This window comes from Cnephaeus nilssonii, assembly GCF_951640355.1.
Source record: "Cnephaeus nilssonii genome assembly, chromosome: 5".
NCBI lineage: Eukaryota > Metazoa > Chordata > Mammalia > Chiroptera > Vespertilionidae > Cnephaeus > Cnephaeus nilssonii.
The window spans coordinates 73,711,691-73,733,393 of NC_137076.1; the positions used below are offsets into that span (position 1 = coordinate 73,711,691).

Genomic DNA, 21,703 nt, shown 5'->3' on the forward strand with positions numbered 1-21,703 from the left:
AGGGGGGATAGTGAGGGACAACAAAACGACTGAACAGCAGGCTGCGTGGGGTGACCAGGCAGGCAGAAGGGGGCAGTTGGGGGCGACCAGGCTGGCAGTGGGGGCAGTTGGGGGCAACCAGGCCGGGAGGGGGGCCAGTTGGGGGTGACCAGGCCAGCGGGGGGGACAGTGAGGGGTGACCAGGCCAGCAGGGGGTGGGGGGGGCAGTTGGGGGTGACCAGGCCGGCAGGGGGGGGCAGTTGGCAGTGACCAGGCCAGCGGGGGGGGCAGTTAGGGGCGATCAGGCAGGCAGGCAGTTGTGGTTAGGGGTGATCAGGCTGGCGGGGGGGGGGGGGGGCAGTTAGGGGCAATCAGGAAGGCAGGCAGGTGAGCAGTTAGGAGCCAGTGGTCCTGGATTGTGACAGGGATGTCCCCCAAGGGGTCCCAGATTGGAGAGGGTGCAGGCTGGGCTGAGGGGACCTCCCCCCACCGTGCATGAATTTCGTGCACCGGGCCTCTAGTATAGGATAATGATCAAGTGCCCCAGCACTGTCTTTGGTCCTCTTCTATTCTCTATGTACACTCACTACCTTGGCAATTTCAGTTAGCCTCATGACTTTAATATCTTTAGGCTAATTACTATAATATTTCTATCTTCAGTAAAGCACTCTCTCTCGAAATAGAAATTTATATATGCAACTCCTTCCTCAACAATTCTAATAGACATTTCAAAAATGGCATGTTCAAAACTGAATTTCTGAATACCCCCAACCCCTACTCCTTCTGCAGCTTTCCCCATCCATCTGATGGCAGTTCCAACTCTCTTTGATGGTAATTCCAATACGCCAGTTATTCAGGCCCAAAACACTGAAACCATGCTCAATTCTTCACTTTCCCTCAAATCACATATCCAATCCATGAGCAAATTATGTTAGCGCAATTGTCAAAATATTTCCATAATTGATTACTTCTCACCACCTGCATTATTATTACTTAAATCTGAGTTATGATCATCTCTTCCCTGCAATGTGATAGCATCTTACATGCTCCTGCTTCTTTCTACCCTTGCTCCCATACAGTCTAGACTCAAACCAGCAAGTAGCCAGGGGAATTTTTAAAAAGTAGGATAATGTTACTTTTCTGCTTCAAAACTTTTGGCAATCCCCTCTCACTCAAAATAAAAGTCAAAGAATTTACAATGATTTAGAAAGTCCTACATGATATGTTTCATCCTATACCACCACCATCACCTCTCTGACTTCATCTCTTACTACTCTCACCCTTATTCACTACTCTCACCTTTATACCCAGAGCTCCTTGCTATGCCTTGAATGCACCAGACATGTTCTTATCTTAGGGCCTCTGCAATAACTAGTCTACTTGGAAAGCTCTTACCCCAGATAGCCCCATGGCTAACTCCATCATGTGCATCAAGCCTTTAATTAAGAGTTATCTGTACCAGCACAATATTGACCATCTTATTTAAACTGCAACCCAGCTCTAGCCAGTTTGGCTCAGTGGATAGAGCATCAGCCTGTGGACTAAAGGGTCCAGGGTTCGATTCCGGTCAAGGGCACATGCCCGGGTTGTGGGTTTGATCCCCAGTAGGGGGGGGGGGGGGGTGCAGGAGGCAGCCGATCAATGATTCTCCCTCATCATTGATGTTTCTCTCTTCCCCTCTCCCTTCCTCTCTGAAATCAATAAAAATATATTTAAAAATTAAAAAAATAATAAAAATTAAAAGAATAAACTGCAACCCAGCCTTTGCCCCTTGCTTCCAATCTCTTTATTCTGTTCTTTATTAGCAATTATCAGCTAACATATATGTAACGTATCCTATATAACAAAAGCCTAATATGCTGTGTCCAACTGTTCGTTCGACCAGTCGCTATGATGCGCACTGACCACCAGGGGGCAGATGCTCTGGCCCATCGGGACTGGGCGAGACTGGCCAGACATGCCTTGGATGAATCCATGCACCGAGCCAGTTTCAGCCTGATCTTCACAGGCCAAGCCGAGGAACCCCACTGGTGCACGAATCCGAGCACGGGGCCTCTAGTTTATATTTATCTGCCTTCTACCCTTCCCCTTCTATTAGAATGTAGGTACTATTAGGGCAGGTGTGTTTTGTTTTGTGTTTTAAAATATTTTTGATTTCAGAGATGAAGGGGGAGAGAGGGGGAGAGAGGGGGAGAGAGGGGGAGAGAGGGGGAGAGAGGGGGAGAGAGGGGGAGAGGGGGAGAGGGGGAGAGAGAGAGAGAGAGAGAGAGAGAGAGAGAGAGAGAGAGAGAAACATCAATGATGAAATCACTGATTGGCTGCTTCCTGCATGCCCCCCCACTGGAGACCGAGCCTACAACCTGGGCATGTGCCCTTCACCGGAATCAAACCCGGGACCCTTTAGTCCGCAGGCCAACACTCTATCCACTGAGCCAAACCGGCCAGGGTGGTAACCTCCTGGTTTGAATTGTGACCTCCTGGTTCATAGGTCTATGCTCAACCACTGAGCCACACGGGCTGGGAGGTAACCACTTCTTTATTCATACTTTTGTACCCCAAATTCTATACTCCTTTAAAAGCACTTCCAATGAATTAAGCAGTTAACAAGCTATGCTGCTAGATGTCAAGGCTTTAGTCCGTGTATTGTGGGCAGTTGTTTAGTATTCCCTTAAATGCTAAATCTTCTCACGGGATCTGCCTTCGAGGTGAGGCTTGGCTGCTCCGACTTCCGGTGGAGGGCCCGGATACCCGCTGTGAGGGACTGAGCAAACACCAGGCTGCTTTTCCAGTAAAACAAGATAAAGTACTTAACAAAGGCACATAATGGCCAACATAATTTTGTGAACAGTTTAGAAAATTTCGTAAGGCTCAAAAACAGGCAATTTCAAATTAGGTAATTCCGCTATTAAAGAGAAGTAGGAGCCAGGCTGGTGTGGCTTAATGGTCACAGTTTGATTCAGATCAGGGCAAATGCCGAGGTTGCGGGCTCGTTCCCCAGCAGAGGGCATGGAGGAGGCAGGTGATCAATAATTCTCTCTCATTACTGATGTTTTTATCCTTCTCCCTCTCCCTTCCTCTCTGAATAAAAACGTATTTTTAAAAGAGAAAATAGGCTGTTCCCATTAAAATGTGAATGTATCATAAGTAATATTTAAAAAACTGACAGTAAACATTGCAAGCCTTGTATGACATTTTCTAATAATATAAAAATTATGGCAGATTCACCTGTTCAAGGTGAATGCTTTCAATTAGCTCACAATTACTTTAAGAATCATCATAGGGAAATTAAAGCACATTGGATTATAAAAGCAGATTTCAAAAAAGAACTCTGGAAAGTGACAGTCTTTTTGCCTGTTTCTATGCAGATTGGGATCTCCAACAACGAAGTTCTACTCATCCTAACTACAATTATGGCTTGAAGAATGTTATGTTACAAAAGATCAGCCCAAAGTTATTGAGACCCACTATGAAAAACGCTATAAATCTGAAAAACTCAAAAGTGATTTAGGAAGAATTAACCAAAGCTTTCATTTCATTTATTGCAACTATACAAAAGACAATCCAACAATCCTTCACATTGTTTTTAGTTTTTGCTTTCTGATTTAGGAAATATACCACTTATTACAGAAACTTCTCCAAATCAAGGAAAACCTGCCAAAAAAAACAAACAAACACAAAAAACTAAGCACTCTGTAAGGTTAACAGGTTTTAGTTATGTATTTGAAAACTAGCCTTAAGGTCAAACTAAAATCATTTAAGCTAACCCAATACAGAAAGTTTGAATCCAAGCACAAAATACTGTAAAATTTCCCAATGAGTGTGAAAAAGGACCTTCAGAACTGATCTTTAAATATGCATCATCCTCCACCAGAATTCATCACCTGACTGGATGCAACGTTTGAAACCGATTTTGAAAACTATCGTTTTTAAAACACTTGTACAGTATTTCAGGCACCCTTAAAGAGATGTTATCTCTTAATAACATGGCTGTTACACTTTACTTACAATTCCTATCTCGTTTTTCAGTCTACCTACCTACGAGTAATATTACTCAGAAACCTACAGTTTTACCCTGAGAAAATAAGGATTTAGTAAATGGTGCTTTCTAATCGAAAACACTAGGAAGTCACCGGCAGGGACGGGTATGCGGGGAAGGCGGCAAGACTAGCAGGAAAGGTGGTCGTCACCCGCCCGAGAGAAGGGCCGGGTCGGGGGACGCAGAGAACAGATACTCTGCTCCGGCAGCAGGTGTGAGCCTCCAAGGGGACAGTCGCCGCAGGTTTCAGATCTGACAGAGGTATGCCGCCCGCAGGGCAGCGGAATGCGCGCCGGGTCCGCCGGCCTTACCTCCGGGGTCCGCTCCGGCGGCTTCTTCTTCAGAGCTTGCCTAGCGCCGGGGTCCACGGGTGAGTTCATGGTCGCGGCCCCGGCCCCGGCCCCGAGCTCCCCAGCCAGCCCTTAGCAGCGCACGCGACAGCCCATTCACCCTAGGCAGGGGGTCTGAACCCCGTCACCTGCGAGGAAGAAACTCCGGACCGCGGCGGGTACCCGGCTCAAACAAACAAGCCTTCGCAACACCCGCCCAGGGTCTCAGCCCACGCGCGACTGGCCAGAGAAGCTAGCTCGGAGGAGGAGGGAGGGCAAGTGCGCATGCGCCGCGCGCGCGCACGCGCGCACACAAACGAGCGCCCAAGGGCGTGACTCCGCGGTGACGTAAGAACTGGGGCGGTACAGTTAACCCTCTTGCAACTCTTCTTCCTGAGATTTAAACACACGTCGCGAGACCTCACCTAAACCTCTCACGGGATCCGCCTCAGAGGTGAGGCTAGGGCTGCTCCGACTTCCGGTGGAGGGCCCGGATACCCGCTGTGAGGGACCGAGCAAAAATAGCACGTTGAGGCCGAACCGTGGGGATGGCGTTTTAGGTGGAGTTGTGTTTGTACCCAGATCCGGAAGCTCAGGGCGTGGCCAAGCCCAAGCCCCACGCCCCGCCCTTGCAGAAGGTACGGAAGTCGGAGCCACCTTTTGGCAAACAATTTCGTGCTGCTTCGTATTGACGTTTCTTCTGACTAATTTGTGGAAGAGCCCCACCAACAAGTACTTGTCCTAAGACCGATATGCTGAGATCAGGGCAGAGAAATCAGAGCTTCGCGGGTGGACAACCGCCCTGCCTGCTGTCAGCAGTTACTGCTGGTTGGCAAAGCCAGTCTGACAGCGTTCACATAACCAGGGTCCAGGGCAGACCTCCATCCCTCCAACACCTTCATTAGGCAGCAGGGCTTCGTGTTGCCTGGACTCAAGTGAGTGCTTTTGTACTACATTTTGCATACAAGTTTCCCAACAAACTGATCCATTGATAAGAAAAACAGACCACTATCAGGGCAGCCAGACACCTGCAAAGGCTGTTTCCACCATAAGATCACTGACGTTATTTCCAAATCCATCCTTCTGGACCAGTCCTTTGCACCCCTATCTCATTAATGCAGATGGGCCGCACTGGTCACTAATTGCTTACTTTGGAGCCACCATAGGTATGTCCTTTCCATTGAATTTTAAGCTCCCCGAGGGCTGTGTATCACATCTAGGTACATCTTACTATTGCTCACAGCAATTACCACAGCTCAATTTATGATCATGACGTTATTCACGGTAATTTTTTAATGGGATGGTCAGAATTAGAGTTCAGGCTGCAACATTTACGTTTCTAAGACCCGATAATGGCTGATGTTGATAAGGGTTTTGTTTTCCGTTGGTCGTTAGGCTTGCTCAAACTAAGTTTACAACATAATATTAGCACATTTCTTTTTTGAGTATTGGACAAAAATCTTAAGAGTGGTTGTGGCTCAGACATTCTGGAAAGCAAGTTATTTTGGAAAGATCATGAAGAATTGAAGACCCATTTTCAACATTTTGTGTGTGTGTATGTGTGTAAATATATCCTCTCAAAGGTCTGCCTAAGATCATAAAGGTTACCCTTTCCATTCTCATGAATCAGTTTCCAGAGCCACAACAATATTTGAAAGAGGAAAAAAGAAATAAAGCATGATGATCATTAGCTTAGACTTCAGGGACAAACACCAGAATTTGTGTCTTTAATACGTCATTTCTAGTAAAAGACTCCAGTGAAGTTATCGCTGAACATCAGTTTACCTCTAAAATAGTAGCGCTGGCCGGTGTGGCTCAGTTGGTTGGAGCTTCCTCCCAAGCACTAAAGGGTCATGGTTTCTATTTCTATTTGGGTCAGGGCACATACCCAGGTTACCCATGCGGGAGGAAACCAATCAATGTTTCTCATATCAGTGTTTCTATCTCCTTTCCCCTTTCTCTAAAATATCAAATTAAAAAATAAAATGGGAGAAACCAAGATGGCGGCATAGGTTAAACACCTAACCTACAGCCTGGCACAACAATTTCAAAAACACAACTAAAAGTCAAAACAGACATCATCCAGAACCACAGGAAAGCTGGCTGACTGAAATGCCCACTACTAGAGGGAAAGAGAAAACCACAAGGAAAATCAGAGAAGCCATAAAAGCTTGAGGTATGGAGACACGGGCGGAGACACGAGCCCGCACGTGTGCGGGGAAGACGGAGCCGGAGAGGAAGGGGCGGCTGACGGCCTGGCTGGCGTTCTCTGGCGGGAAGGAGATAAAAGCGCCAGATTGTGCTGAACCCCAGCTCCGACTGCACTGAACCACAGTTCCGGGCGAAACCCTGGGAAGCTGAATCCTGGGTCTGGGCGAGGCCGTGTGCCCCTGGATCCAGGTGAGGCTGGGTCCCGGGTCCGGGTGAGGCCGTGGGCCCCTGGATCCGTGTGAGGCTGGGTCCCGGGTCCGGGTGAGGCCGTGGGCCCCTGGATCCGGGTGAAGCCGTGCCCCTGGGTCCGGCCGAGACCAAACCAGAGGGAGTCGGACCTGCATTACCACCATTTGTCCACCATCCAGAGCTGAGGGGTCAGTGCCGACATGTACTCATAAGGAACTGGTGGACATTGATATTGGGTCTCAAAAGAACTGTTGGTCCAGAAAGAAACTCACTACAGACTGATTCATTTGCCTGTCAGCATAACTACTATTGCTCCTCGCACATTCAATTCCTATAAGTATATCTCTAGTGACACATGATTTCGCTCATCTAGGGGAAATGATGAACAACATAGACTGATGAACAAGAACAGAACCAGAAACAAGGAGGCATCGATCGGACTATCGGGCCTCAGAGGGAGGATAGGGGAGGGTGGGGGGAGGGGGGAGAGATCAACCAAAGGTCTTGTGTGCACGCATATGAGCCTAACCAATGGTTAAGTTCAACAGGGGGTTGGGGCATCCATGGGGAGGGGTGTGGGAGGGGAATGGGGAGATGAGGACAAATATGTGACACCTAAATCAATAAAGAAATTTAAATGAAAAAAAAAAACAATAAAACTTTCAAGGCCAAAAGGTCTTAGTATTATATATTTAAGTAGAAAAAATAAATAAATAAAATGGAATAAAGTACCTATTGCTTTGGGATTCTCTTAAGATTGAGAAAATTCTTGTGAAACACTTAATATGTTGCCTGCCCAATCCAAAAACTATTCTATTACTTTACCTCTGGGAAGTGACTTCTCTAAAACAGAAATCAAGTCAGAAGAATTTAATAGGTTTTTTCTTAATGCCAATTTTTTCCATTAACTATTTGGAAATATATTTAAGTATTCATGAAGATGTGGAGCAACAGGAACTCTCACAAACTGGTTATCTGTTAATTGGGTAACCACTTTGGGGAAAAAAAGTATCTAGTAAAGTGGAAACTTAACATACTGTATGACAAGTCAACTCTGTGATATATATTCTAAAGAATACCCATGTACACCAGAAAAGTACAAAAATGTCCTTTTGTTCATAATAGCCAAAAACAGGGTATAACCCAAATGTTCATCAGCAGAATACCAACTACCTAGCATATGGATGATTCTCCAGCATAATGTTGAAAGAAAAAAGCAAAACACAAAATATAAAATATAATTACATATACACAAAGTTCAAACACAAGCAAAATTAAAGTATATCACTTAGGGATGCATACACAGAGGTAAATCTATAAAGAGAAAGCAAGGAAATGATGTTCAAGAAGTCAAATTGGTAATTATAAATGAGAAGGGGAGGACTTCAATGAGAATAGGACACATGGAGGAGGGGGCTTCCGAGTTACTTTTCTGTATAATACTTTACAAGGGAAAATGAATTAAGTATATAGACATAACTTTATTAAGCTTTATTTTAAAACACCAACAAGTAAAAACTGTTAATACCCATGGTAACTACACATACCTAAATATTATATTACCATCTTATATTATGCTCTGATATGCTGGAAAAAAAGTGAGGAGACGTGAAAGCTTTAATAGTTATTTCCAGATAAAAGGCAACCTCTAAAACAGGATTCACCAGCATTAACGTGGAAGAAAAAAATGATTCTGATTTCAAGTAATTTATTAAATTCTGGCAAAATAAAAACTGGTTGAATCTTAAAAGGAAAAAAATACACTATATAGATGATGTATTATAGAATTATATACTTGAAACCTGTAATTTTAGTCACCAATGTCACCCCAATAAATTCAATTTAAAAAATTAAAAAATTTTTAAAGGAAGAGTGCTTAACTCCTTACCATACCTTATTTTACTTTATTATACCAGTAAGTCCTTCTCATTCAGAGTTACAATTCCCCAGCCCTCACTGCACCTTCAGGTCAGGTTTGGTCTGGTCCCACTATTCTACCCCTATCGTCCACGATGGCAAAGACACATAAAGAAATCCTGGATATTTTTAAATCTGTCACCACATACTAGTTGGAAACCGTTATGGTCTGAGAGACAAAATGGACCCGATAGGAAACACTATTAACCTCAGATTAAATTTTCTGTATCTGTTTCTCATCAACAAAATCATTCCTTTGTTTCTCAGAAAAGTAAGAAAACAGCAAATATAAACACAGGTACCAATTATAAATCTCTAAAATAACTGATGGATGCTTCTCAAATATTTGCTATTTCCTCTGCTTTAAAACAGTGCACTTACTCTCTTTGGTCAAATATAAGAGTGATAAGTATAACACGATATGAAAACAGGCACTACAAAAAGCCCCCAGTCTAATTCTGCCTCTTGCTCAAATCAACCCAGCCTGACTAAGGCAGCTTCCCAACAGCCTACTCAGGGCTGAATCACTGATGCAGAGCAGGCACTAAGGACAGATGGAAGAGCAGACTTCCCTACAATGTAGATAAGAGGACAGACTTGCCGAGTCACATGCAAATCAGTGAACAAACCAGGATTAGAACCCAAAACAACTGGCCAATTTTTAATTGTAAAGTCAATAATAATTTGTATTGGATACAACGTTCGTTAACACATTTAAATGGCTTTTTCTAGGTTTTAAATGATTTTCAGTTTCTTTTAATAAAAGCATTTAAAGAAATTTTCAATTTGTCATCGTAAGGATTAGGTCAAATGTAATATACCAGTATTTTTATATTACATTTTCATTTGGAAGACTGTATGTTGAATTCTCCCCACAACAGGTGGGGGCCATAGAGAGGAGGCTAGACAGATTGCTTAGAAACAGTAGCAGCCACAAATTAATGAGTACTTGGGGTATGCCATGCATTAAGATAAATTCCTGACATTTCATTATTTCACTTGATCCTCACAACCTCAGATTGTACTAAATTACCAAAACAGAGATTTACGATTAGAAAAGGACATTATAAACAAGGTCACATGCCTAGAAGTGTCACATCTGAAAAAAGAATCCAGACATCAGACACATGAAAGAAAAATCAACATCATACTTCAAATTGACATGTGTGTTTATTGCACAAATTTCCCCTAGGATTGGGAGGTTATTATAATACAGGTGCACATTTGAGAAATGTATACAGAACAAGAAACAGTATGTACATTTATCCCACCATCTAAATAACTTAAAGAAAGCAGAAGGATCTCATAAGACATCTACCAGAAATAGACATTTGTAAAACCCTTTTTTTAAGTGATCATTCCCAGTGTATGCCAATTGCAACAAAATTAAATTGGTGCTGGTATGTTTATTGCACTTAACAATTTCAAGCTCAAAATTAAGACATATTAATAAAAGCCAGTAATATTTAAAATCAAACCAATTAGTTTATATGAAAGGAAAAATTATTTTAAATCTGTAATGTAAAAGATCACTTTTTTATTTTCTATTGCAACAAACAGGTTTTTAAAAATATGTAACACATATCTGTCTGTACCATAAGAAGTTGAAAAAGTATTTCGAACAGTCCAAAACTCTTTCACATTCATCATAATGACCATACTTTAAAAGCAGCAGCAGCTTACTCCATGGTCTTTGTGTAAGGAAAAAATGACTATGATGAAGGTAATAGAAATTACAGAAGGGCTGGGAATTATAAAGCTCAGGAATCCTATAAGGATTAATAATTCTATAAGAAACTATAGGCCTTTTCCTTCCAAGCAAAGCTTTAAGAGTAACAGTAGCATGAAACATCCACTTATTGAAGACTAAATTTTCTAAATAATTTATTAGATTCAAATAGATAGGACTGTGAATAGCTTGATGATTAAAAAAAACATGCAAAACAGACATTATCTATCTGCTATATATCATTCTAAACTACAAAACATAATGTACAATGACCCACATATGAACTTTCCTATATTCTGAATTCTGCCAAGAGATTGATTCATAAAATTCCAAACAATAAAATAGTGAAGAATTTCATTAATGAATGGAATAAGAATATTAAGCAAATGAAAATATATCCATAAACATTCTTTGGCAGCAAGTCATCCATGGGAGACTCCAGCACTAACTGGGGCCAGCTGATAGGACACAGAGGCCAAACTGATTGCAGGCATACCAATTTCAGATTTACATTCCATTGAAACAATAATTTCTTCTTAAATCTAGGTTGGAGAGTTCTTGCATACATAGAGAGCAAGGCAAAATGTGACCCACCACTATAAATTAAAAGTCAAAGCTTAAACCACAAAAATCTTTCTTAATTACTGAAAATTGAAACAGAAAGAATGAATGTATTATATAGAAAATGTATTTATTAATAGGATAAGCAAGTAGTTTCTTTTTTAAAGCTAACCAATTATGATAAAAATAGTGCATGAAAGCAGAAATCAACTTCACTTCTAGAATTAAAGTATCTTAGACCAGGTAATTAAAGAATATAATGTAGTATTCAAGTAAACTGAGGTAGTAGAGCATATTGAAAACTTTACTTACCCATATTTTTATTTACATTATTTACAAGAGTTTGGTTCCATGTTAGCTTTTCTCAGAAGCAACACTCTACAGTATATACAGAATAACAATAATTGAAAAAAGTGAAAATCCCTGGGGAAAAAAATAGCTTTTGGAAGAAGGGAAATTCAAGAAAAGAGAATAATTTTAAGGATTAATGAGTTCTATTTAGTGTAAATAGAATATTATGAAGCAGTGAAACAAAGAAAATATTTCCCATGGGTTCAAGGATGGCTAATGCCAAAAGCAAGAGCCTCGGCTACCTGAGCACTTTTGAAGAAAATATTATTTTTGCCAATACTTTGGTGCAATTTTTAATCCTAATTTTAATTTATTAAATTAGGTACAAATATGTTAATATTAACATTTATAAGAATTAGCTTATACTTATAAACAAAACAAATAATATAAAGTACTACTATTTTGGGAATTTACATTCCTCAGCCTTAAAAAAGCGATAGGCTTTACTTATATTTTAGGGTGTGTGAAACAGGAAAATCACCACAAAGGAACATTTCAACATTATATACAATGAATACTAGTTGAATATATATGTATATATATTTACATATACATATATATATATATATATATATTTAAAAAGTATGTTTACCAATCTTGTATTTCTACTTCTGCTTTTTTAAAAAACTAGATACATATGTACACTTGGGTGGGTAACATAACACAGATTTACACTCATTCTTCTAAGTTTCTTATAATTCACAGGTTACTTAAAATACTTTGAAAAATACCCCCAAATTAACTATTTTGAATTGACAATATAAGAAATAATCAAGGTTTTATAAACCTATGTACCTTAGAAATAAAGAATTAAAACTAATGAAATGACTATTTGTGAACCATTTAATCATGAGACATCTGTTGCTATTTATGAGTTGTGGACACACTGTAGTGATCATATAAAAATCCTCAATGTCATTCATTTTATATAATTTTCTAAGTTATACTTTGGCCTTTTCAAATGCTTTCCCCTGAATTACATATGCTGCTTTAGTTCCACTGGGTTAAAAATCTACCTCCACCCAAAAAGTCCAGTCAAAAAGAAAAAACCATCCATCCAACGAACACACAATATGCACTGCAATGCAGGATACACAGGTGACTGACTCATTCAGATCAGAATCTAATGGGGGAAAAAATGCCATAATGCATGTTGTGTCTGCTTCCTTGTTATCTATTTAAGATTCCAAACAATCTTTATGTTAAAGGAGTATCTGAGCAACATATGGAGAGTGAGTGCTTGCTACAGCAGCCAGAAGAGGAAGATCACTGGATTCAATCCTGAAATTAAGAGAAAAAAAAATCTCAGTCAGGCTTTCTGTACCCAAGTCACTATACCTCAGCCGCAAAGGACCCAGGTCACGCTGGCCAAAAGAAAAAGGTAAGAGAACTGAAGATAACGACAGTTGGAAATATTTCAGTCAGTAAAAACCAGAACCAAAGTTTTAAAAAAAACATCTACCCAGCCGATGTGGCTCAGTGGTTGAGCATCAACCCATGAACCAGGAAGTCACAGTTCGATTCCCAGTCAGGGCATATGCCCGGGTTGCGGGCTCAATTCCCATTAGGAGGCGTGCAGGAAGCAGCCCATGGATGATTCTCTCTCATCATTGACATTTCTATTTCTCCCTCTCCCTTCCTCTCTCGGAAATCAATAAAAACATATAAAAATATTTTATTAAAAAAAGGATCTGAAACCCAATGGTGAAGTCATGGGTGTAGGAAAGCATCTCACTGACCTGCTGATGGACCATGCATCAGGGCAAGAAATCTAAGAAATACAATATTCTATATAATAAAAGCCTAATATGCAAATTGATTGAATGGCAGAACGACTGGTGGAACGCCTCGTCGCTATGATGCGCACTGACCACCAGGGGGCAGACGCTCAACACAGGAGCTGCCCCCAGCCCACAGACCCCAGGCCAGCCAAGGCGGGTGCTAGTGGGAGTCCCCCGATTGCCCTGCCGGTCGCCCCACAGAGGGAGGCAATAGGCAGCAGCAAGGGGCAGGGCCAGCCAGCAAGCGGGCAGCAGTGGGGCCAGCTGGTGAGTGGGCCAGCACCGCACCCCCGATCACCCCGCCAGTCACCTCCCGAAGAGGGAGGCAACCAGTGGCAGCAGTGGGGGACAGGGCTGGCGAGCGGGCAACGCCAGGCCAGCCAAGGCAGGTGCCAGCGGGAGCCCCCAATCGCCCCACCGGTCGCCCCCACAGATTGGCCCTGATTGCCGGCCAGGCCTTAGGGACCCTACCCATGCACCAATTTCTTGCATCAAGCCTCTAGTAGTATAATAATAGGATAATAATGTGCATCCATATTGTTTTGAACACAAATGTTTCTATAAAATATATAAGAAATAATAAAAGTATCTTAAAAATACTTCTTACCACAAATAATTTACAAGAAAAGAGAAATGGCCAATAAATATAGAAACATCACTCATATAGACTGATTCATGTTAGAGAATAAATAAATATACATAAGTAAACTGTAATCAGATTTCATTTCTCAGCAAGTAGCCTGACAAAGATTAAAAAGTTGGTAATAGCCAATATACAAGTTATAAGTGTGTACTTCCTGCTATTTGTAATAAATTATTCTGGTACTTACTGGATAGCATTTACTATTACATATTAAAATAACTATCAATATCTATCAGAAAGTTAATACACATGCCCTTTAACCAAAAATTCTCCTTCAAATAATTTATCCTATAATCTTCAAAGATTTATACTCATTCTAGCATTGGTTTATAGTAGCAAAAGAAAATACAGCAAGCCCTCAAATAATGTTCTTTCATTAAACAACATCGTTTCATTATAACTATAACTAGAGGCCCAGTGCACAAAATTTGTGCACTGGCAGGGTCCCTAGCAGCACAATGTGAAAGCCAGAAAAGAAACCATGAACATACCCTAGAACTACTCCCAGCTCCTTGACATGAACACGCATCTGGCCCCTCAGGTACTCAGACAGCATTTTGCTTTTGAAGTACAGCTCCTGTAACCGGTCTTCAAGATGCATTACACACTGCAGTTAGGGGAAACCAAGAACCAGGTCAGAAAATGGTGTCCAATTCTAAGTGATGGCAATTTTGAAAGCATTTTTGACAATTCTATTTAGTTACTCCAACATAAACTACAATTTGGAGCACATTTTAAAAAAAACTGAATTTATTGGGGTGACAACAGTTTGCAAAACATACAAGTTATAAGTGTACAACTCAGTAAGACATCATCTGCACACTGCACTGTGCACCCATCGCCCCAAGCAAAATCTCTTTCCATTCCCATTTCCGCCCCCCCCCCTCCCCCTTTGCCCATCTCCCTTTCCCTTTGGCTATCACCACACTGTTGTCTGTGTCTGTGTGTTACATATGTTTTTTGGCTAATACCTTCAACTTATTTCATCCAGTCCCCCCTTCCCCCTCCCCTCTGACAGCTATTAGTTTGTTCCATGTATCCCTGCCTGTTTTCTATATTTTTTTGTCAGTTTATTTTTTTTCCATCATATTCCACATATAAGTGAGATCATATGGTATTTGTCTTTCCCACAAGGGATCCAATTTCTCCACATCCTGGCCAATACTTTATTGTTATAAATATTCTAATGGGTATGAAGTGATATCTCATTGTGGTTTTGATTTGCATTTTCCTAATGAGTAATAATGTTGAACATCTTTTTATGTGCCTGTTGGCCATTTGTGTATCTTCTTTAGGGAAATATCTATTCGTTGTGCCTTTGTTATTGTTGAGTTGTTAGAGCTTCCTATATATTCTGGATATCAATCTCTCTTCAGATATATGATTTGCAAATATTTTCTTCCATTCTGTGGGTTGTCTTTTTACTGTTGATAGTTTGTATCAACTCACTTTGATACAAAATGAGTTTTTAATTTGATGAAGTCCAATTTATCTATTTTTTACTTTTGTTGCCTGTGCTTTTGGAGTCAAATCCAAGAAATCACTGCTGAATCCAATGTCATAGATTATCCCCTATGTTTTTCTTCAGAGTTGTATAGTTTTAGCACTTACAGTTAGGTTTGTTCAATTTTAGATTTAAGTTTGAGTTTATTTTTGTAGGTATAGGTAAGGATTCAACATTATTCTTTTGCATGTGGACAGCCTGTTTTCTCAGTATGAGTTCTTGAAAAGATTCCTTTGTCTTTGTCTTTTGAAAAGGCTCCCCGGTCAAAAACCAGTTCATCATATGTGTGAGGGTTTATTTTGGGGCCATTATATTCTATTGGTCTATATGTCTGTCCTTATGATAGTACCATACTTTTTTGATTACTGTCACTCTGTAGTAAGTTTTAAAATCAGGAGATGTGAGTTTTCCTACTTTGTTCTTTATCAAGATTGTTTTGGTTTGTTCAGGGTCCCTTGAGATGCCATACACATTTTAGGTTGGGTCCATTTCTGAAAAAAAAAAGTCACTGGAATTTTTGATAGGTATTTCATTGAAACAATAGATCACTTTTGGGGGATGTAGTCATTTTCATAATACCAAGTCTTCCAATCCTTGAAATATGGAAGATATCTTTCCATTTATTTGTCTTTAATTTCTTTCAGCAACATTCTGTAGTTTCCAGTGTACAAAAGTCTCTTGTCTCCTTAAATTCATGTCTAAGTATTTTATTCATTTGATAATATTATAAATGCTTTCTTCATTTCCTTTTCAGATTGTTCACTGTTAGTGTAATGAAATGCAACTATCTTTGCATGCTGATTTTATATCTTCACACTTTGCTGAATTCATTTATCAAGTCTATTAGTTTTTTTGTGGAATCTACATTTTCTAAATACAAGATCATGTCATCTGCAAACAAGAGATCCTTTTACTTCTTCCTTTCCAATTTGGATGCCTCTTGTTTCTTTTTCTTTCCTAACTGCTCTGGCTAGGACTTACTTACATTGAATAGAAGTGGTGAAAGTGGGCATCTACATCTTGTCCCTCATTTTAAGGATAAATCCTCATTCTTTCACCATTGGACAGAATGTTAGTTGTGGGTTTGTCAAATATGGTCATTATCATGTTGATCTACAGTGGTTTTTAACAATGCTATATTATAGTTTTCCTAAGAAGAAAAAAATCTTGAAAGTTGGAAATAGTGTCGTCCATAAGAGGTTACCAGTATTATGAAGAGGAATCATCAAAGCCCTGGCATGACAATGAGGGTCCAGAATGCTCTGGCATTCTGCACAAAGCTTAGGGACATTGCATGTCCCTACATTACATGATACTAGTCAGGTACTAAATTATGGCTGCTGAAATCATAGAGTATACTATAAGACATGTACACATCCCCTTCTTTTTCTAGTCATCTTGGGCTACCATAACAAAATAACATAATCTCAGTGGTTTATACAGAAAATTATCTTTTCACAGCTGTGGAGGCTGCAAGTCTGAGATCAGGGTGCCAGTATGGTCGGGTTCTAGTGAGAACTCTTTTCCTGACTGGCAGACAACTGCTTTGTTCCTGTGTCCTCACATGGTGGAGAGAATGCAACTTCTCTTTTCCACTTCTTATAAGGCCACTAATCCCATCATGAGGGCCCCATCCTCATTATCTAATTCATTACTTAACCCTAATTAACTCCAAAAGACCCATCTCCAAATACCATCATCACATTGGAGGTCAGGGATCCAACACATGGGACTTTACAGGAAAACAAACACCTTCTTTCAGGAAAACAATGAAGAAGCTAACAGTAGTGGTTCAATGTAGGCACATACTAAATAGTTTAGTCACCTATTACAGTGCTCAAATTCAAGCCTCAGACACACTTACAAAATTTGGAGACAAGTTATGTTTATAAAGCTGAAGAGTGGAATGAAGCAGATTGGAAACAAGACTGGAAACCAATACTTCCTTTCCCAATTTATTATCTGTCACTCGTCTCTGGCTACTGGCCACTTGCACAGTCCATTTATCCATATCTGCTATAATACAGACAGCTTCTGCTATTGGTTCATCCAACACTGGATGCTGGGGGGAAAAAAAGAAGAATTCATCTTACAATGAGCAAATGAAATTTTCAAAGATAATGCTAATGGAATGAGACAAGGAAGAGATATGAAATGCAACCAGAATAAAAGAATATTAAGTTATGACAGGTATTGCCAATCATCATAGGTAGAAAGATGCATTACTAGAATCTTGTAGTCTTTAATCCAGAACTTGACTTTCACTGATCTTTTGACCATTTATTCATTCAACAAATTTACTGAGTACCAACCATGTGCCAGGCAATTGGAAGAAAATGTTTTTTTACCTTGAAAGAGCTATTTTAAAAATATATAGGATGGGGATTGACATGAACAAGTCAATGCTAAGGTTCTGTGATAACTATCCCAACCTGTCAGGCATTAATTTGCTTGAACACCTCAGGGGCCATTCCTTGATCACATGAAGTACCTTGCTGGCTATATGCACTAGGTGTTTCTATTTTACCAATATATATATCCAGAGTATGGATACAGAAGTTAAAAGGAGACAAGTCAACAGATACTCATATGGGTAAGTGGGAAAAAAGTCTCTCTACACACACACACACACACACACACACACACACACACACACAGATATTATACCCTAGTTACATTTTTTAAAAGACAGATCTATAGCTAATAGAAAAAAAATACTCAAATCAAACTATTTATCATAAAGATCTCTAAATAAGTATGGAATATTAAGATTTTAAAGAACAACTTCTGTTTTTGCTTTGTATATCTTTATATTGTTTGCATTTCTATCACAAGCATTTACCTAAATAACACTTTTAAAATTAGAAAATTTAATGCATAGTAAAAAGTATTTTTAACTCACATATACTGATAATAGGACCATAGGCACATGGCTGTGCTCTTGACTTTCCATGGTTTACACATAAAGACCAAAAGCAATTATGTCACAGTACCACTATCAGAAAGAGATGATGAGCCCTACAATGCTCAATAATTCAACATAATTCTGTCTTTGGAAAGGTAAGAATTTCTTCAATACTGGACATATACTAGATTAGCAGCAATAAGACTGAGACATAAGTAATAATTTGAAATTCTTGGACCCAATAGCTTTTTCCTTTCAAATTTTATGTTATTACAATTTTATAGTTAAGAATGTAAGTTTCCTCCTGGATAAACCCAGATTTGGCGCTCTCAAAGGATATACTTTTGCGCAGTTAATGAACAATCGCTTTGAATAAATCTTTTTGTTTGATGCTAAGGAAAAAGAAAATGAAGCTCACAGTCTTATGAAAAAGATAAACAGAAATACACCTGGCTATAAAAAGACAAGTATAACCCAGCCATTGACCTGGGTTGAGTGTCAACCTATGAACCAGGAGGTCAGGGTTTGATTCCCAGTCAGGGCATATGCCTGGGTTGCGGGCTTGATCCCTAGTGTGGGACATGCAGGAGGCAGCCAATCAATGATTCTCTCTCATCACTGATGTTTCTATCTCTCTATCCCTTTCCCTTTCTCTCTAAAATCAATAAAAATATATTTAAAAATTTTTTAAATAAATAAAAAGACATGTAACAGATGAAATAGAAACCAAGTGCTGGGGTAGTATAAGAGGGCAACAGGGAGTTCTGTGTGACTGGGAGTTTCACAGAAGGGACATAGGGATGTGACATTGAAGTATGGCTAGGATTGCTGTTGATAATCGCGAGAGAAATATGGATAACGCTTTGAGACAACGTGGAGGAACCTGGAGTATTATGCTAAACGAAATAAACCAGTCAGAGACAAGTATCACGTGATCTCACACATATGTGGAATCTAATGAACAAAATAAACTCTTGAACAAAATAGATCCAGAGACATAGAATCCTGGAACAGACTGACAAATCTCAGAGGGAAGGCAGAGGTGAGGGAATGGAAAGAGATTAACTGAAGAACTTATGTGCATATATGCATAACCCATGGACAGACAATAGTGCGGTGAAGGCCTGGGGAGGGGGCAGGAGCCGAGTAGAGGGGGAAGGGGGCAGCTGTAATACTTTCAACAATAAAGATTTTAAAAATTACATATATGTATACGTGTGTGTGTGTGTGTGTGTGTGTGTGTATAAAAAATATGAAACACTAGAAACCCAGTTACTGAAACAGATGGCAGAAGACAAAACATTCTTTTTTTTTTTTTTTTTACCATAATGAAAAGACTCCAAGAGCAATAGAATGGGACTACTAATGTAAAAGTCTTGCAAGCTTTGTAATGCCAATTTTGCATTTGAAGTAACCTTTGTTCATCTATTTTAGAGACAGTATGGCACACGAGTTTAGAAGCATAGCATAAGAACAGGCTTAATTAACCCTTTGCACTCGCCTGCTTTTTTCTCGATTCCTTTATTCTACTCGGGATTTAATTTTTTAAATACCCCAGATTTTACAAAGCATGGCAGTAGAATAAAAAACTGGAGTTTCTTTTCATACAAACTTATTTATTTGGATTTTTTTATATTTCAAATTATTGATACATTCAAAGAGTATAAAAAGAGCTGCTACCGATGCTAAGCGTGCCGAGTCACACTCGGCATCCGAGTGCAAAAGGTTAAGATCAGGACTGCCATTACCTATCTATACCTGAAATATAAGAGTGAAAATAATAATAAGTACTTCAAGGGATTATTATAAGATTAAGTGAGGTATTACATTTAAGTGTCTAATACACACTAGGAACACAATAAATACTAAATGCTTATTACTATTACTTTTCTTCCCTAGTAATTAGCAGGTAGCAACTCAATACCAAAATGCTTTGTCTTCAATAGGAGACAGTAACCCCATCCATTGTCAGGCTTTCAGAGAGAACAATAAAGAGCACCATGTGTGGTAATGGGTACAGATGGAGGAAGAAAAGAGACTGAGTGACCAAGATCAGGCATAAGGAAAGATAAGAAAACATAGAGAGCATTTCAAGGACCCACATGGGATTTCCTAATCAAGTACTTACTCAGTACTATATTAGGCACTGGGAGGACAGAATTGAAAATATAGAAATGGTTCCTTCACCCTGAAGAGCAAATACTATCAACTGATATAAATTATTTCTTCTGAAGCATTAAATTACTTTCTGAACCTTCTTCAAGTATGTATTCTTATATGTTGTACTACACTTACTCATTTACTTGCCTTTTTTTCTCCATTACTAAGTAAATAACTTGAGGTTTAGAAACTATTTCTTTTTCATCAATATATCCCTTGAAGTGTTAACACTATGTTCAGAACATAGAAAGTCAGTAACTATTGGTATTAAAAGGTTGAGCAATATAGCTTTTTAAATATAAAGAATGTGAGTGTGACTAAGTTTTCCTGGATCTACCATAATTCCCTTACTACCGTGGTCGGCAAACTGTGGCTCGCGAGCCACATGCGGCTCTTTGGCCCCTTGAGTGTGGCTCTTCCACAAAATACCACGGCCTGGGCAAGTCTATTTTGAATAAGTGGCGTTAGAAGAAGTTTTAAGTTTAAAAAATTTGGCTCTCAAAAGAAATTTCAATCGTTGTGCTGTTGATATTTGGCTCTGTTGACTAATGAGTTTGCCGACCACTGCCCTACTATATAATAAAGCACTAAAATGTACAACTTTAATTTTCTACAGACACAGGTTTAAACCTTTTTGACTAACAATTAAGTGTCTGCTTGCTCACTGAGTCCTATTTCTCACCCATTTTTTCCTAGATCAGTGATGGCGAACCTATGACACACGTGTCAGCACTGACACGCGTAGCCATTTCTAATGACACGCGGCCAGAGGATGAAACATTTGCTGCTCCTGAGGATGAAACATTTGCGAAATAATGTTTTTTCCTCAAAGTGACACACTACCTGAGTTATGCTCAGTTTTTTGGCGAAGTTTGACACACCAAGCTCAAAAAGTTGCCCATCACTGTCCTAGATGGCTTTCTTCATTTCCTTTTTAATGGTTATTATGGGGGGTTGGGTGGGAAGAAGGAAAGTTTTATTGAAACAAAAACTTATTAAAGTGAAAGATGGAATTGAAGGGAGAAATAGAAAATTCAGCAACAGTTGGAAACTCCAATATTCACCCTCAATAACTGATGGAACAACTAGACAGAAAATCAGCAAGGACATAAGCTATCAAGCAACTTGATCTGACATCTATATAACACTCTACCCAACAACTCTTTAAATGCACATGGACCACCCTAGCCAGTTTGGCTCAATAGATAAGAGCATCGGCCTGCGGACCGAAGGGCCCCAGGTTCGATTCCGGTCAAGGGCACATACTTGGGCTGTGGGCTCACTCCAAAGTGCAGGAGGCAGCCAATCAATGATTCCCTCTCATCATTGATGTTTCTATCTCTCTCGTCCTCTCTCTTCCTCTCTGAAACCAATAAAAAATATATATTAAAAAAATAAATAAATGCAC

At 39.7% G+C, this 21,703-nt stretch overlaps 2 protein-coding genes across 8 annotated transcripts in view; both read right to left on the reverse strand.

The window, feature by feature from the left end:
* Positions 1-7,256, reverse strand: part of RAPGEF6 (Rap guanine nucleotide exchange factor 6) — a 181,531-nt gene extending 174,275 nt beyond the window's left edge. For 2 of the 5 annotated variants that reach the window (XM_079773198.1, XM_079773199.1), the window contains exon 1: positions 4,327-7,251. In XM_079773198.1, the coding sequence (XP_079629324.1) occupies positions 4,327-4,395 (69 nt within the window). In that variant the 5' untranslated portion in view covers positions 4,396-7,251. Of the gene's footprint in view, positions 1-4,326 lie in introns of all 5 variants that reach the window. The other 3 variants (XM_079773202.1, XM_079773200.1, XM_079773201.1) reach the window with 3 other exon arrangements.
* A 1,510-nt stretch (positions 7,257-8,766) lies between these two features.
* FNIP1 (folliculin interacting protein 1) overlaps positions 8,767-21,703 on the reverse strand; it is a 102,506-nt gene continuing 89,569 nt past the window's right edge. For 2 of the 3 annotated variants that reach the window (XM_079773204.1, XM_079773203.1), the window contains 3 exons: positions 17,095-17,292; positions 14,218-14,333; positions 8,770-12,583 (listed from right to left, as the gene is read on the reverse strand). In XM_079773204.1, the coding sequence (XP_079629330.1) occupies positions 12,505-12,583; positions 14,218-14,333; positions 17,095-17,292 (393 nt within the window). In that variant the 3' untranslated portion in view covers positions 8,770-12,504. Of the gene's footprint in view, positions 12,584-14,217; positions 14,334-17,094; positions 17,293-21,703 lie in introns of all 3 variants that reach the window. The other variant, XM_079773205.1, reaches the window with a different exon arrangement.